This window comes from Rhinolophus hipposideros (genome assembly GCF_964194185.1).
Source record: "Rhinolophus hipposideros genome assembly, chromosome: 9".
NCBI lineage: Eukaryota > Metazoa > Chordata > Mammalia > Chiroptera > Rhinolophidae > Rhinolophus > Rhinolophus hipposideros.
Window position 1 is genome coordinate 86,016,101 of NC_138055.1, and position 18,339 is coordinate 86,034,439.

Sequence of the window (18,339 nt, forward strand, 5' to 3'; positions counted from 1 at the left end):
GGTGGTAGGCTGAGAGGTCACCCAGCTGGTTGGTGGTAGGCTGAGAGGTCACCCAGCTGGTTGGTGGTAGGCTGAGACGGCACCCAGCTGGTTGGTGGTAGGCTGAGACGGCACCCAGCTGGTTGGTGGTAGGCTGAGACGGCACCCAGCTGGTTGGTGGTAGGCTGAGAGGGCACCCAGCTGGTTGGTGGTAGGCTGAGAGGTCACCCAGCTGGTTGGTGGTAGGCTGAGAGGTCACCCAGCTGGTTGGTGGTAGGCTGAGAGGGCACCCAGCTGGTTGGTGGTAGGCTGAGACGGCACCCAGCTGGTTGGTGGTAGGCTGAGACGGCACCCAGCTGGTTGGTGGTAGGCTGAGACGGCACCCAGCTGGTTGGTGGTAGGCTGAGAGGTCACCCAGGAGGTTGGTGGTAGGCTGAGACGGCACCCAGCTGGTTGGTGGTAGGCTGAGACGGCACCCAGCTTGTTAGCAGTGAGCTGGGATTGAACCCAGGAGCCTGACTCCGGAGGGAATGGTCTGCATGCTGGCAGCATCCTCTTTCCTCTGACAGGTACTAACATGGGGTCAGCGTCCAAGCTGTTCAACACCAGCTGAGTCTTTGTTTCCAAATAAAAGCATGCCAACAATAAACAGTAATAAGTTATATGAAATAATAACTTATAACTATTACAATTGTCATTGGGCCCTTCCCAGCAGCCTAGCCCTATACCAAAGCCTTCGGCAGGCCTTATCTCATTTAGTCTCCATTAACAACACTAGAAGCCCGGTACTGTTATTATACCCACTTTAAAATTGTTAAACCTAAGAGCCCCATTCTCCACAATATTTGTGTTTTCATTTTTTGTTTTAACAGTTTTCAGTAATCATTTGTTCCCTCATCACAATCAGGCTCAAAAACGTTAAATAATTGCACATTTTACACCATATCCAGGTCCCTCTGACTCCATGATTACCAAGGAGCCTTAGAATCTAGGTTGTCTGCTATGCTAATTACAAAATACTCCTAGCATGTGCGTGACTCAGTTTCCCCAAGGACCCGTAGTTAAGTAAACTTTGTTGTTTTAGGTGTATGCATCTGTTCGTAGACAAAATAAACCTGAAATTGCTTTTAAATTCATTTTGAAATATTCCCTAGTTCCGTGTTTTCACACATTCACAAAGGCCATACTTCCTCCATTTGCCTGATTCTGAGACTGGGAGAATGTCAACTGACAAAAAGGCACTGAAATGGAAAATAATTAATGCCAGGATTATGGTGCAGGGTGGGGATCTCAGTGTTTTAATGAGGGCTCGGGAATCTGATGGAAGACGTTGAAAGTGGAGGGGGAGATGAACGTAGCCGAAATTAATTCTGCATATTAGAAAGTGACCTCATCTGTGTGATCAATACGGGAACCTCGTAATCCTTCCTGTCACCTGGAACTTCACTTCTGGGTCTCGGTGGTCCTGTTAATAACAAGATAGTCACCAATTTGTCATCATCTACTGTGCAACCTTTCCAAAATATTTTTTTTAGGATGAAATTAGAAATCACTATGTTGATAATATTTATGAGTATATGTATTTTACTCTCAAATGTATTTATTCAATGCTTGCTCTGTAATGAGAGTTTTAACTTTCTGTTCTCCTTTCCATTATCCCCGAAAAGAATGGATTATGGAAAAAAGATGAAAGTAGCATAATGCAACAGGGTGTTTGCTAATGTGCTGTTGGAGGTATTAGTAGGACTCGCTGAGGTTTGTGTCTTTTATGAATGCCTTTCAGATGGCAATTACCTAATAGACTTGGAAACCTGTTTATATTCTTGCAGGCGTTAAACGTCGTCTTCGAAAAAATCCCAGAAAACGACAGTGCAGATGTCTGTCGGAATATTTCAGTCAATGTTCTTGATTGTGATACTATAGGCCAAGCCAAAGAAAAGATTTTCCAAGCATTCCTCAGCAAAAATGGCTCTCCTTACGGACTTCAGCTGAACGAAATCTGTCTTGGTAAGGCGGCGATGCGGGAGCCATTTTGTCCCAGTCCCTGATGACCATCCCTCCTACCCCCCCACCCCACCCCCACAGGGACTGCCTGGGTGTTCCCAGAGGGCATGTCTGGAGCCCACGAGACTGCTTTGCTCTCCGGAGAGCATCACGAGTCTTCTTAGGAAGCAGAATCCTTCAAAGATGCTGGTTTTTTAAATATTGTGCTTGTAAATGAGATTCATGAGATCGACAACCCTGAAGACTGAATGGATTCACCTTGCATCAGGAAGTACAGAAAGGAGTACACCCCCTGCCCTCTGCATGTGTTGCGTTTCACGTTGGCATTTGATTTGTTTGTTGTGATACCCAGTGTGCCATTAGTGAGTGGCCCAGACTCTGGGTGTTAACTCCAGCACGCTGGAAAGGTCATCTCCTCTCTGCCAATCGCCTCCTGCATTAAGCATACATACCCTCCATCCTGCCCCAGCATGAAGCAGCATCTGCTGTGCATTCATTTTCGGGCCCTATTGGTATACTGCAAAGGAGAGCATATGCGTGAGCGAGCTACCAGGGCTCCACTTCACTCAGATGTTCATCAACATTTTCAAGTTGAGCTCCGTGCAGCCCTCCCAGGAGACTGTCATGGGATTTTATAGCAGATAATGGGACAGGAAAGAAGAGTAAAATCACAGCAGTGACAGCATAACAAGGTTCATCTCCCCTCCAACTACAGTTGTAGCCTCCACTAAACAGGCAATTAAATTCATCCCACCCCACCCTCCAAGTCAAAGCTCCTGCTGCAGGGCCACTGAGGGAAGCCTGGGGACAGGGTCTGGCAAATTTGAATGAAACCATGTAAATGTGTAGCAACTGCGTGACCCGGCTTTAAAGTAGAGCTGCTAAGGCTCCTCTCTTCTGTTTCCTTCCCTTGGATAGACTGTTGGGTACTCGAAGACCAGTTCAGCTCATTGGTTAGATACAGGGTCAAAGGGGCAGCCCCAGCCAGGAAACCACGGTGTGACCCGTGCCATCCTTGCTCTGAGCCTCCCTCTCTCAGGGGAGGAGATGGGCACACAGAGGCCAGGACCACAGGAAACCAGCCCAGTGGCCTCAGTCCTGCCACGGCCAAGTCTGGGTAGCCCTCCCAGCATGCCTCTGGCCTCCCGATGTAGGAAGGTGGGGAGCAGCACAAGCCAACCAGAAGCTCGCCGTGGAGTCTGATAGTAAATGGGACACAGCATACCAACCATGTCAGCCTTCCGCATGTCTGCTGATCTTCCAAACTGCCTCCAAGGCTGGCCTCGGAAAACCAAGGCAAAGCCTTAGAAACCAGCCATAAATTGTACTGCAATCCAATACCAGAAGCAGCTCTGCTCACACCTCTCGTGCAGAGGCTCACAAACTCAGATGCTCAAAGAGGCAGGAAGTACCATACTTAGGGGTGTGGGCCTGTCAAGGATAAGACAAAACGATGGGCCCGACTTCATAGGGAAAAGACATGCCATCTAAGGGGCCAGTGCCACTTAGCTTCAGCCGAAGCCGGGCCTGTGTTGTCAGTGTTGCCAGATGGTCCCATTTTTTAAAGGGTTTTCCCTTTTAAAAAAAAGGGAAAACCAAAGTCCAAATTTCTATGTGCAACTCTGATCATTAAATGTTGGTGCTGAATTGACATTAAAATAATAAGAAGTGAAAGATGGTACAGGTTCACAAAAAGAGAAAACACACGTCTGTGGGCCACACTCTGACCCTAGGGCACAGCTGGCAACCTCTGTGAAGCAGTCTGACCCGGTGTTTTAGGATGTTAGCCCGCCAATACCCCTCGCCCAGGGACCTCACAGCACGTCTGCTTGTGAGCACACAAACCCACGCATGTGAGCACACTGACTGGCTTTGGGAATTTTCTGAAGAGCTGGCGTTAGGAAGAATGCCTCTGGGAGGCATTATTTTTGTCTTCGTTTGGCTTTACTTCCAGGCCGAGTCTCAGAGTAAAAGCTTCAGGGAAAAGTAGTCTTAAAAGTCAAGCCCTAAATATAAAACGAAACAAACAACAAACTCAGACGACCGGCCTGGCTGAAAGATCTCTGAGCCTTCAAACCAATATTTACCACTTTATTTAAGTTTTGTGTATTTATGAAGAGCATTTGCAAAAGTGACAGGGTAGCATTTAAAATGTCTCTTTGTAATTTTGAAAGACAACGAAATGCTCTTTTTTGTGTGTGTGTTTTTCCCTCCAGAGCTTCAGGTGGGCACCCGGCAGAAAGAGCTCCTGGACATTGACAGCTCCTCCGTGATTCTTGAAGATGGAATCACCAAGCTAAATACCATTGGCCACTATGAGGTAAGAGCAAGATCGAGGCCCCATGTCCCCGTCCTCACCCCCAGTCCTCACTGCACCCTGCAAATTCTCCAGCACCATGTAAATCCTCTTAGAAAATTACAGGACTCCCAGCCATTTTCCAGAATAGTTTGCAGACTTTCTCTGGGACTGGTTTCCTCAGTTGCTCATTTGGAAGGGCTCGTGGGCTACTGGTTCCCCTCGACCTTTCTCTCTCAAAGCTTTGATTTTCATGGGAGCCGACTGCTCTCCACCCTGCAGTTTAGGTGAGAAACCTCCCCTTTACGAGATCCTCTGGCCTCTCACAGCTTGTTCCTCAGGGAAGCCCTGGGAGAGTTATTGTTGAGCTTGGGGCTGAACAAAGCCAATAAAAGTCCTAAGTCTCACCGCTCATCAGTGTTCGCATTAGCCCACGTCACCTTTTGTGTGGGGTCCTTTTTTCGGAAGAATTGCGCATTTCCTGTTTGTAATATCCAGCGATACCTTCTTTGGCTCTTGATGGACCTGAGAGGCACATGTGACCTCGCAGAGATAGTGCTGGAGAAGCCTGCACAGAACAAGGAGAGGAGGCAGGGAAGACTCCGGAACACAGTGGGATAGTGGGAGTCATTCAGTAACATCCAGATTTTTGTTGGCTATGTGCTCAGAGCTGGGGATGCGTGCGAGTGGAACAGAGCTCTGGTCCCCGAGCTCATGGATCCTGTAGCCCCGGAGAGGGGGTGCACATGGGGAGAGGTGGAGTGGTGCTGTGGCTGGGAGCATCTGAGAAGGAAGGCTTCCTGGAGGAAGCTATGAGTAAGCTGAGACCCGAACTTAACCAGGCTGGGGTGGGTGGGGTTCCAGCACGCTCAGCAGGGAAGGGAGAGCATGGGTGTTCTTCCACAAAAAGCCTTTTAGACAGGCTAAAACTTGAGAGGGGCAGGGGTGGCAGTGGAGCGAATGATAACCAACCTTTAGAGCCCTTACTCTGTGCCAAGTGCTGTCCTCAGCATTCCCCTTCATTTCAGCTCATGCTATCTTATAGCAGTTCTACAAGTAGTAACAGTCGTAGTAGGTACTACTATTAACCCACTTTATAGATGGGTACGCGGTGGCTCGAGGTTTACTAACAGCTAGTCAGTGGCAGAGGCAATATTTGGACCCAGGTAGCTGGGCCCTAGGGTCTGTAACTAGTATACACGGCAGCGTCTCAGGAGGGAGGCCAGAAAAGTGGGGGGTGGAGATGAGAAGAGGAGGTGTAGATCGTGCAGGCCCAGGCAGCTCCTACAGGAATTTGAATTTGATCCCAAGAAGAGTGGGAGACTCTTGAGCAGGGGCGATTTGTATCTCCGGAAATGACAGTGGCTGTTATGTGGAGCATGGCTGTAAGGGTGCGTACCTGGAAACAGGGAGACCCATTCGGAGCTATCATAAGGAGAAGCTCAGGTAAGAGATTGGCCCACAGTGACGCAGTGGCTCTGGCGATGGAAACAAGTGGATGGATTCAGAGACGGGCAGGAGGTGGACCCCACAGCCCAGCACGAGACAGAGACTGGGACGAGGGCCGGTCAAGATGGTTTTCCACTTTGGGATGGCAGGGCAGACTTGTAGATGGGAGTGCTTTTCCAGAGATGGAAACAGGAGCAGCAGCTTCCCAGACTATGTGGACAGCAGGCGCCCCCTGTCTTTCATGGCTGTAAAGTCCCAAGGAGACATGTCAGCACCGGGAAGGCCCTTGCACCCTGCCAGGCTCCCCTCACCCAGGAAGAAGCTGAGACTATTCCTGGAGCAGAGCGTTCTGGACAACGGCCTGGAACAGACACCACCTCACCCTCAGGCTCTTTGGCTGAGTGGGTTTCACACCCAGCTTGGAAATAGTGGCTTTGGGTGACAGTTGGGTGGGTGCTGCCTGTGCGGCCTTGGCCCGAAGGCAGCACCCAGCAGAGGAAGCTGAGGATTGATTCACAACGTGGTTCTGTGCTCACCCTCCTGCAGCTCAGACCTTCCATCCATGGAATCATCTTGCCAAGAGCTGTCAGTCTTAGCTTTGGAGCTGCTAAAAATCCCCGGGGAACTTACTGAAAGGATGCACTCCTGTGAGTGGGCCACACCTGGTGAGAGTCGAGGCTCCTGCTCTGCCAGCGGAAGCGCTTAGAGAGGAGCTTATCCTGGCATCAGTTTGAAGTTCTGGTCGCAGACAGACCCGCAGCGATCCCCTCTTCTGCCCGTGTCCCGGGAGCCAACTTGTCTCCGCCAGTTTGGAAGGAGCACAGCCCTCCTTTGGTCCCCTTGACTAACGTGCTTGCCTTGCTCAGCTGTGCGGGGACAGCTGGGCCACACTGGTCAGGCTCCTCAGTGTCCCGCCGACCACCATATGGCATGGGGTGGGCCCCAAAGGAAGGGGGTGTGGCCACTCAGTGCTATCAAGGAAAGGTAGGACGAGCCACTCCAGCAGGGAAAACGACAAACCACCACAGCTGTCTGCAAGGCAAGGGGAAGGTTGTCAGGAGAGAGAGGACATCAGTCTTTACTGGAGACATCCACCGTGCTAGACACCTATCTGCTTAGGGATGATAATGAAATTAATCCTGCCTGTACTCACTTCCCGTGCAGATGATTTATTGGCCTCATACCCTAGCATTGCCACGTGGTAGTAATAAATGACAAGACTAGGATACAAGGGCTAAAGGATTCTCCTTGTGTTTAAAAAGCTAAGCCATGAAGCAAAAAAAACTTGACAGAAACTGGGGGGGGGGGCGGTCATTGGGCCCCATGAAGTCTATGCCTGGACCATCTCAAATGCCCTATTTTCCAAAGACTGCTTAGAAAAACATACCCACCACCACCCTCAGCCACCTAAATCTGTACTCGGTTTAGCAGCACCCCTGCAGATTCAAAATCTGGAGTAATTTGATAGGGTTGGGCTGAAGCTTGCTTTTTGCCCTTTCATTGAAGAAAAATTTTATCCTGAGCGCTTGCATTTCCCTCCAAAGAGACAAGATGCTAATTATCACTCTTATTCATTTACTAAAGTGCCCTAGTTTGAGTCACTGTAAGTGCTTGAAAGAAAAAAACTGTATTTCACTTAAAAATAGGGTCTAACTCAGTTTTAAGTGATTCAGTCACCTCCCTCCAATTAGCCCAAATTAGTTAGGCTTTCAAGTTAATCTTTAGTGATGGCCGGTTCCTCCTAGCTAAACAAAGTCTCCACTGCTGCAGTGTGAGCCTGCTTCTTCTCGACTTGCTCTGTCCTGAGGGTGAGTGGACCTGGTCTCCTTGGAATGAGGAAAGTTTCTAGAGGGGACCTGAGGGCACAGCACGAATACAGCATCTCATGGGCCAGGGTGGCCTCCAGAGCCCCAACCTGCCGGCAGTGCCCTGTCATCTGCAGGATGACATCCTTGCCAACCCTGGGCATTGGCACGATGGCTTTCCACACTGATCACAACGGTGGCTGGTGCCCCGACATTGTTCCCATGTGTTCGTGTGACTCACGTTCACAGCCACCATCTGGTGAAGGTGCTTTTATGACCCCTCGTTTCTGTGAGCTGAACACAGAGGAGGGTGAAGTTCTGCCTGAGTCTCACTCTGTCCTGTACAGACAAAGGGGGAACGCCGCCATCGTTACAAACACATTAAGTCAGAGGCATCTTTCTCCCCTGTGATTAAGGCCTCTCTGAGCACTTCCATAACTGGCTGTCGCCCTGTGTGCTTGACTGGGAACAAGATTGTGCTGTGGTGTGGAGCTGACGAGACCAGCTGTGTGTGTGTGCATGGAGGGGGTGCTTTCTCTGGGTCCAGGCCATCTTCCCCTCACCTGCACCCCTGTATGACCTTCTGCTCGACCTTTTGGTGTTATTGCACCCACACCCTGGTGTGGACTTGGGCCCGGCAGGAAGCGTCCTCTGCAGGTCACACCTCATGCTGTGAGGTCCTGAGGAGCTGAGACATTGAACCACTGTGTCTTTGTTCCATAGCAGGTGCATGCTAATGAGGAAGTGGTCACTGCTGACGCCAAAGGTGTCATGCAGGTGACATGTAAAGCTCACGGGAATGTCCCAAAGGGTCTGAATAAAGTCAGTGATCCTCACAGAGGGCTGTGTCATCTGTGACATTACAATAAAGGGTTTGGACCATCTCTGAAGATTCCTTAGAGCGTGAATGACTTCAGATATTTATTTAACAAATGCATGGAGCGCTTCTTATACATCAAATGCTGTCCTAGGAGTTTGTACGAATAGCAGCTCCTTCAGTCCTCTTTGTAGCCAGTGAGGTATATACTCTCATTATTCCCATTCTGAGGCATGGGGAGGCTAAGAAACCTGAGCAAAGCTCTTCTCACTGATGCCCCAGAGCCGGGTGCTTTTATGACCCCTCTGCACTGGAATTGCACTGGAGCCGAGGCCCTTCTGTGGGCCAGAGGGATCGTCTTGCCAGAACCCGCTTGCAGCCCGCGCTTGTAGCCTCGGAAGCAGCCCGGCTAGAGAGCTGGGGCAGATTTAGGAGAAATCCTGCTAGTTACCATCTCTGACATCAAATTCAAAAGGGTAACTTCTCTACAAATCTTACGATGAAGCTCATGTCTGAGTTTATCAAAATGCTTCTTTATTTCTAATCCTCCTTTAACGTCCTTTAAGGCCACCATTCCTTGGAGATGATGATAGTTCCCTTAGTTCCCTTCATCAGAAGGGAGCCCCTTCAGACATCCAGGGGCTGAGGACTGCAGCCCAGCAGCAGCACAAGGAGCGCTTCGGTTCCCAGCTTCACACACACTCTGGAGGCCAAGCTCGCTCCCTCGGGGAGGACCAGCTTAAGCTCTAACAGTGCTCAGAGAGCATTTGCACAGTGCTCCAGGCCCAGGCCAAGTACGCACTGCATTTTCACTCGTTTCAGGAATCCGTTAGGGCTCTGTCCTGGCTGTCAGGAACCACGGGTGTGATTTCATGTGTCTGTTGAGAATATTCTGAGGAGCCCCGAGCCGCCATTGCTAAAGGACTGAGCAAGGTCATCCCTCTGGCCCTGCGGCGAAACATTCCTTTTTCATCTGCCTTCGGGTGTCAGTGAGAAAAAGCTAAGGGGGAAGATGGGGGGAGCAGTATTAACGAGTGGCTGCTGGGACAATGCTAGTTGAATAGAATTCTGTTTTCACATAATACCTTTTTAGAAATGAGATATACCAGTAAGGGCTTCCACGTGGTGACTTGTCTTATCGTGTTTTCAGATTATTTTTCTTTAAGGAAAATGTAAGATTTCAGACCATGTTCAATTATGAACACGGTCAATATTCAAAATTTTGCATAAAATTCTTAGGCAGAAATTCCAGCTTTCCTTCTAGGCTAACCATATGAAATTGTCAATATTTGACCATATGTACCTATAAAAATGGCAGTTTCATAAGGTTAAATATAAGTTCAACCTTCTATTTCTAGAAAATCCATTTTTATGGAATTATCTTTCACTTATGCCACAAACGTCATATTTTGGCACAAAGAAACTTCACCTTCACTTGCAAATGGTTTAGAGGATACGTAGCCTCCATTTATTTCCAGAGTTACTTTCCGCTGTTGATATGGGTCCGTTTCTCCCTGTGTGGTCACAACTCCTAATTGTCATGATCTCTGTGCAGCATTCCAGCATGGCCAGCCCTCATGGAAGGGGCATGGCCTCGTTGTCGCCTCGAATCCTGGAGCACTGTGAGACTGGAAGGAATTTAATTGGAAACTGCCGTGTGTACCAGTTCTGCTCATTCCTGTCTCAGACCCATCCAGTGACATTAATCTTGCTTTGATTTAATTTGGTTTTCATTCCTAAAGTAGGAGCCCAGAGGATGTTCCCTGCCTCACAGGAGCATGGGAGGATTAATGAGTCACTTTTAGGAAAGCACTTGCAGCTCCTCAGATGGAACAAACAGCACCATTTTTTTTTTTAACACTTTGGATTCTGTGGCACTTTCCAGAAAAGGCGTTTCTGTCCTTAACTTGGGAGTCGCTGACTTGTGCAAACTAAAAAATGGAAGAAACCTTTCCCCCACTAGCATCTGTAAATAAACTAGTTTTCTGTCTTTACAATGACATTGAAGTGTCATGGCGGGGGCCAGGGGGCAGCGGAAATGTACCAGCCCCAGAGCAGCCATGACCATTGGAAATACACTCACACACACACTCAACTCATCCACTAATAAAATGCTTTACACTTTCTCTTGGGAGATGATTTCAGAGTAAAACTTCCTCGGTTCCAGCCCGGCTGTGCCATCTTAGCGCCTGAGCACAGCGCCAGCAGGAGCAGCTGCCAGCTCCTGAGAAGACATTTGAACTTTTGGCAGCGCTTCTTAGCAGAGGGCCCATCATGGTGTTTGTGATTATAGAGTAAGGGTGCTCGCTCTCGGCAAAACAAAGGGTCTGACAGTAACAGAGTATTGGCTCAACACTCAAGGGGGTCCATGTGGGATTCATTCTTTGACAATTACCCGGAATAAAGCACCTGCTTCCTTTTGTAAAAAGATATTTATTTATTGGCTTAGAAACATAGCATATCCAGCTCTTCTTGGGGAGGAATTTTGTAACTATATTCAAACATTCTCAGAAACTCGGTGTTTGAGTATTGCTAAGGGGGTGCCTGCAGAGAGCCTTTACTTTAATTGCGTCAAATATGGAAGAGAATTGAAAAATCAGCCAGAAAACAATGAATGGCTCAAGGGGAGAGTAGAGTGTGTTTGTTAATGACAGCAGTCAAAGAGCTCAGTAAGAGTTCAGAACCCTCACTGGAGACTCTTTGCCGAGGCCTAAAGTCCCCAGCCAAGCCCAGGCAGACCCCATTCCCACAAGATGTCCTGAGCTCCGGCAGCTGGAGGCCTCTGGCCTAAACTTAGCAGCTGGCTGGACCCCACTGGCCAGACAGCTGCGCTTTCTCGGGTCTCCCCAGAGCCTGCTCCGCTCTGTGTTCCGTCCTCTAAGGGTGCAGCCGGAAGGAGATTACGCTTTTAATCCTTTGGCGCTTGCCAAGCAGGTTTGTACATGCTGATAACCGACATGCCTCAGGCCAGAAGAGAAATTCTGTTTCTTCTTTTTTATTTTTTTCCAAACTGGGAAAGGCCAGGTCCAAATTAGTATCAGCATTCAGAACAACAGCCTCAGAGCTTTAGAGTGGAGGGAAAAGCACTTAGCTAATATGCTCAGAAATGACAGGGTTGATCCCCACTCCATAATCCCAGAATGCAGGTGAGGATTTGTGTATCCCTAATCTGCCTCTTCTTCAAGGCCCCTTGGTCTTGTATTTTTGTGGAGCAACCCCTCAGAGCAATTTAAGTCTCCGGAGAATGGAGACCTCTACATTTAGCCTCTAGCTCCTCCCCTCAGCCTGCAGGGCACTTCCTCCCCTGCTCAGGTTGGGGGAGGGGTGCACCAGAAGGCCCCTGGCTCTGGGTTCCACAGTCCCAAAGGGCCTCCGTCAGGCGAGGAATCTGGACTTTATTTCCAAGAGGCTACACTTAGGCATCGCAACAGTGTGTCGATGTGATAAAAGCGTTTATTTGTCCAATGTGTATATTTTAAATCTGTGGCAATTTTTTAACAGCTCTATTGAGATGTGATTTATATACCATAAAGATCACCTTTTTAAAGTGTACAACTCAATGGTTTTGGGTACCTTTACAAAGTTGTACAGTTATCCCAATCTAATTCTAGAACATTTTCATCGCCCCCAAAAGAAACTTTCAACTCATTAGCAGTCACTCCTCATTTCTCCGGCCCCCACTTTAGGCAACCAGCAGTCCCCTTTCTGTCTGTATAAATTTGCCTGTTCTGAACATTCTATGTAACTGGGATTATGGTCTCTTGTGACAGGCTTCTTTCACTGAGCGTAACGTTTCTGAGGTTCATTCACGTTGTAGCAGGTGTCAATACTTCTTTCCTTTAATTGTGTGGCATTTTTTGTAGTATATTCATACAATGGAGTAATACACAATAGTTTTACAAAGACAAACTGCTGGTAGCACCAACAGCACAAACATCACAGACCTTATATTGGCCCTAAGAAGCTAGAGACAGACTATATGCTGAATGATTCCAATTATATAAAGTTCAAGAACAGATCAAACTAATCAATGGTGATAGAAGTCAGGAAAATGATTACCTCTGGATGAGGAAGGGGTAGTTATTGACTGGGAAGGCATGATGGGGATATTTCTCAGAACTTGACATAATTTTGTGTCTTGGTGTACGTGGTGGTTACACAGGTATATACATGAATGTTCACTGAGTTTCGTATTAGTGAGTGTGACGGACTGCTACTTAAAATTTAAAAGGTTTAATAAAAAAAAAGTACATGCAATGCTTATGATTTTACAGACTTCCTTTTAAAAAGAGCAGAGAACCAACCATGAGTGTACTGCTGGATGGAGTATCACAAAGGTCCTGTAACTAGCACTCAGGTCAAGAGACAGAACATTATGGCCCCTCGGAAGCCCTCCTGCCCCCCCCCATCACCCTGGCACCCTTCTCCAGACTTTTAACATCATCGTTTTGGCCGTGTTGTTTTTCCCTTAGCTTCACGTGAATGGATCACACAGGACACATTCCTTGGTGTTGGGCTTCTTTGGCTCAACATTATCATTGTCACATTCATCCATGTGGCACGTGGCAGTCATTTGCTCATGTTTATTGTTTTGTAATATTCTGTTGAATGAACATACTCCAAAGTATTTATTCGCTCTATGTTGATGGATATTTGGGTTGTTTCCAGTCTGGAAACAAGTTCACTCTCAGGATATGTGCTGACTTCTGTTGGGTCTATACCTACATGTGAAATAGACACCAGCTTTTTCGGCCCGTGTTTGAAAACCTGTTTCAGTATTTATTAGTGTAGTAGGAACCTCAGAAGATGAAAGTGGCTCAGTGTATCTTGACGCCCGGGAGGCTGAGGTGTGTCTCAGCACAGCTTAGCCTCCCCCTTCCAGGGCTGGCCCACCTCCCCTCACCCCCAGTACCCCGCCTCCACCTTCTCGATCTGCCTCACTGCATCTCATTGCCTGTCCGTCTCCTTCACGGGATCGCAAGCTCCTTGAGGGCAGACACAGTGTCTTGCTCAGCATTGCAGCCCCACATTCCAGCACAGTGCCCCCCAGCATCGGCATTCTTGATACAATTTTATTCAGTCAGCGAGAGACTGTAAAACCCAGCCAGCCATCTAATTCCTGGCTGAAATTGAGAAATCCATTAAATTTTGAAAACTCACATTTTTTTTTAATCTTTGCTTTCAGATATCGAATGGATCCACTATAAAAGTCTTCAAGAAGATAGCAAATTTTACTTCAGGTAACCAATATAATGTTGACCTTTTGTTCTCACCCAGCTTTATAAAGTATTGCCTTTTGCCTCTCTCAGATGTATTGTCACAAAGGTGAGATTGAGCTGTTGCTATGTAATTCTCTGAAAGCAGAGAAGAACCAACGTGGGCCCTGCAAGAAGGACGGGAAACCGTGAACAGTGGTTAGTCCAGATCTCCCAGCTTCTTACCAGCCTTAACTCAGAGCCGGATCTCAGCCTTTGAAACTCTTTTCCAACTCCTCAGTAGGATGGGGCCAACAGAGGAGAGTCCTGGCAAAGTGAGGGAAGCTTGCAGATTATCACACAGTCCTGCAAATGCTGAACAAATAGGATAGTCCACATAGAAAGCCCAAATCTCCTAGTGATAGCATTTGCAAAATTCCCAGAAAATGGAGAAGAGACAAACTAAAGAGGGAGCTTTTATGGGAAAGTCAATAAGCCAGTCTCCAACCTCTCTTCTGCCTCCCTGATAGGGGTAAGAAAATACTGTGGCAGTGCCTTGAGAAAATCCCTAGGTCCAGTTCCAGAATTGTCTGCAGAGGAATTACACCCCAGCCAAGACAATCAGTCCTCAGCCCTTAAAAAGGTTCTGGGTCCTTCTCTCACAAACAGTGGGGGACGGGGCTTCCTGATTCCTGGATTCAGAATGAGGTGCCTGTAGGTCCCAACTCCTGGTCAGTAAGCAGGAAATGCAGGGCTCATTAAATAGGATAATTTAATAGGTAGTAGAACACCCGTTTGAGGCCACCCTCCACCCCCCCATCGTCCATCATTACGTCAGGCTCGAGTGAGAGAAACCAACTTGCATGGGATGGCTGTCGTTCTGGCACAGGGCACTGGTGTCCTTGTGTTGTAAAAAGCGGAAAAGCTGTGTGTTTTAGGTTTCAAAGATTGAGCCTTTTGCAGGGCTTGTTGGTTAGGGGTCTTGTGTTTGCATCTCTTCATGGGACGTCTAGGAGGACCACACCTCTGCTTCCTTCCTGCCCAAGCCAGCTGTGAGCCATCATTTTCATCACTGTCCTGCAGTGGTCCTCCAAACCCCTGCCCTCAGTCCTTTCATCACCCGCTCTGTCAAAATCCCAGCCCTGGATGAACCCCGCTCCTCGCCCTTCCTGGACCTCCAGCAGGGCAGCCAAGAGGAGAACGTGTTTCAGCACTCTAAATTCACGGTGGCCAGGTTGGCCAGGGCGCTCAGTGCAGCCTACTCCCGCCGTTTCCGGAGGCAACGCATGCTGTGTTCCCATAAGCCTCGGCTCTGTCCTCAGAGCTCGGACCCACACAGCCCTTCTGACAGGCAGCAGATGGCTTTACCCTGTACTTGAGAGGAAACAAACATCAGAGCTCCCTCAGCATCCAGCACCAAGCCTCCCACCCAACCGGCTTCCTTGCTTCCCCCGGCATTCAAGGGCTGTCTGTCCTTCCATCCCAGGCCCTTCTCTCACCCGTGCTTTGGATTCCACCATCTTTCCTGACTTTCTGAGCATTTTTAAACCCTCAGTAATCACTTCTGTCACCTGCACGTTCTCCCCGCTTCCACTGTATTTTTTTCCATGAACATTTCAAGATGTTCTGGTCTCTCTCCAAAACAAAACACCAAGTGCCTTAATCCCTCTTTCCCCTCCATTCACCACTTTTATTTCTTCCAAGACTGTCCCGCCTCCCTGCTACTCTACTTGCTCTGAGCTCCACCTCACTGCCCTTCTTTCAGGTCCTGGAAGGGGTCAGTTTCCTTCCCACCTTAGGACCTTTGGCCCTGTCGCCCCGCCTCCACTTGCCTGGCTAGCTCTATCCCTTCATCTCCCTTCCTCAGAGAAACGTCCCAGACTAGGTCAGTCCCTTGTTAGATACTTTCTTAGCATATAATTCTTCACGATCCTCGTCACAGTTATAATTATTGTGTAATTGGTAGTATGAATTAGTGGTGTGAAATCCTCGGATGTCTTATTCATGGCTGTCTGCCCCGGCACACGGTATCCCAGATACATTTGTCAGTGATCAGCAAGTGGTCTGCCAACCTATTTTAACACTTCCAGGTCAGGGAAGCTGCTTCCCCTCCAGTCCCTCACCCATCCCATCTTCACACTGTTCCTAAGCTCTAACCACTTACGTGGTTAGGGGGAACGTAGCTGTGAAGAGCTGAAGTAGAGGAGCTCAAATAACGTCCTTATAGCACAAATGGGGCATTTTATGAGAAGGCCAGTTAGCTTGTGGTTGTGTTTTTAATGCAGTTTTCTCTCCCTCTCTCTCTGGCGTTCAGATGTGGAATACTCAGATGACCACTGCCATTTGGTGAGTCGGCCTTTCCTGGGCTCGTGCTGGATCTGGTGCCTGGAGCGTGACCAGTCTCCGTGGGTAATGCATCTGCTCTGTCTTCCTTCAGATTCTACCAGATTCAGAAGCGTTCCAAGATGTGCAAGGAAAGAGACATCGAGGGAAGCACAAGTTCAAAGTAAAAGAAATGTATCTGACAAAGCTGCTGTCGACCAAGGTACACTTACAGCTCTGGGGGCGCTTTTATGGCTACCTTGGGGGTGTCTGATGTGTTTGACTTAATTTCCACTGCAGTGTGAAAATGTTACAAATCCCTTGTGCCTTCTAGAAAAGCAAAATGAAAGTTTGAATTGTAAACACTTCCTCCCCCCTTCTTTTTTTATATAAACTGCAAAGATAACAGCACTGTACAAATTTGTACTGTAACCTCTTCAATCAGGGATTTAATGTTGTTCCCAGTCCCTTTCCCTGCCATTTCACTGTTGTTCTTTAGGTTGACAGTATAATTACTCCTTCTTGTTTGTCATTACGGATGAGCAATAAAATTCCCTCTTTGAATTGCTAATAAAACAAAGGGAGGTGGGGAGGGAGCGAGGTTAGTGACTATAAACCCAGTAAATCTTACTGATTTTTTAATTTTAAAGTTAAGAATTCTGTTGACATATAAAAGTGTTTGGTGTGAAAGTCAGTGGAAAACCAAATCGAGCCAAATTTTCCTTTACCTGGCTTTCAGTGGGATTAACACAGTCTGTGGTGATCCTCTTCCCTGAAATGACTCGCAGTATAAATGCTGTTATCTACACCTGGCCTAGCTTCTTCGGACATGCTTCTTCAGATTATGGCAGGGTGTCTGCTGAGAGCTTTGTAGATTTGTTTAGTGGGTAGAGGACAGCCAGAGCCTCTTGATTTTCTCTCCTCTCCCACAGAGCTCTGCCTGTTTCATTCTTATAAAACACTCAAATGCTCTGAAAGTACACAATGAAACCCTATGATGGAAATATATGCAACAGGAAAATTCTGGGAACCGAGCAACATCACTTGAGTTTTTCCAGGCTGAATATAACTAATAAAAGCCAAACATCCGTGGCTTCTTGGTTTATGTGTATAGCCCTCCAACCGACATCTCAACTGCTGGAGATTTCTAAGCAATCTTCCCTGTAGACTAAACAGTGTTATTAGCAAGAAGGTCTTGAACCAAATCCAAATCTGGGCCTTGATTTTCAGGACCATGGTCCCATACTGTCAGTGACAGCCTCGTTGGACAATTGTACATATTTTCTCTTCAGCTTGTTTTTCTCTGTTTTGCAAATCATTTTCTCTGAACTTGGATTTCATTTTCCATCATGTTTTCAAAACCATTACCCTATTTGTTTTAATGTCCCATGTCTGATGTTCTGTCTTTCAGGTGGCGATTCATTCTGTGCTTGAAAAACTTTTTAGAAGCATTTGGAGTTTACCCAACAGCAGAGCTCCCTTTGCTATAAAATACTTCTTTGACTTTTTGGATGCCCAGGCTGAAAACAAAAAAATCACCGATCCTGATGTCGTCCATATTTGGAAAACAAACAGGTGAGAAAAAACAGAGATTACTCTGGTTTCAAGAATCTGTGGCAGAATCCTAACTAAAAGGAGGCATGGATAGTCACAGAAGGATTCATTTATCCCTATTTCAGCATCTTCTGCCTTGGTAAGCGGTCATGTCAAAGCAGTTTCTCGCTGTTACTATTTTAAACAATAAACGGAACCATTCCTATGCCGAGAATCCTAGTCTTTAGGATAAAACAAACAAAGATATTATCTTTAATGCATGAAAAAGTCTTCGTTTGGAATGTGAAAACAAGTTTAGCTTGACCAGCAAAAGATGAGAAATTAATATTTTGTGATTTGATCATAGTTTTCCATTAGAGAAGACTCTGATTTGTTCTTCAGAGAATTAATCACTTTGCAATTTCCAAGCTGTCTATACCGATTCTGTATAGAAATTTCTGCTTTTATTTGCTTGAATGGGGTACATGAGAATTAGGCAAAGGATTGTATTTTGTTCCATTTTTTAACATTTTATCTTGAGCGGAGGCAAGGCATCCAAATGCATTCTAAATTCTCCTCAGTAAAGAAACCTAGCTCCTTACCTCTATTTGAAATACTTTGTGTGTGAGTGAGTAAGACTCAGGGTTCTGACACAGCACAACTCTGCGTGAGCTGAAGCTCTCCAGGCAGTACGGTTAGCCAGACCATTTCAAGTAAGAATTCAAAGCTGACATTCCAGAGCTGTAAGTCTGATCTCCTCCATATAAGCCAGGTCTATCCCAGCTCCACTTCCTGTGTGCCAGCCGTGGTCTGGGCCTTGCCAGTCCCACACCAAGCTCCGGTGCTGCAGGCTAGCATTTCGTGGTGAGGGTAGTAACACCTGGGCAGAGGCAGCATTCAGCACAGCAGGGCTATTGAGAGGCCTTGCAGCCATATGAT

General features: G+C 47.4%; 1 protein-coding gene across 2 annotated transcripts in view; it reads left to right on the forward strand.

Moving 5' to 3' along the window:
- PLXNC1 (plexin C1) overlaps positions 1-18,339 on the forward strand; it is a 142,952-nt gene that overhangs the window by 117,659 nt on the left and 6,954 nt on the right. For both annotated transcript variants that reach the window (XM_081061185.1, XM_081061184.1), the window contains exons 22-27: positions 1,809-1,986; positions 4,200-4,303; positions 13,536-13,590; positions 15,860-15,891; positions 15,983-16,090; positions 17,279-17,442. In XM_081061185.1, coding sequence (XP_080917311.1) covers positions 1,809-1,986; positions 4,200-4,303; positions 13,536-13,590; positions 15,860-15,891; positions 15,983-16,090; positions 17,279-17,442 — 641 coding nt within the window. The remainder of the gene's footprint in view (positions 1-1,808; positions 1,987-4,199; positions 4,304-13,535; positions 13,591-15,859; positions 15,892-15,982; positions 16,091-17,278; positions 17,443-18,339) is intronic.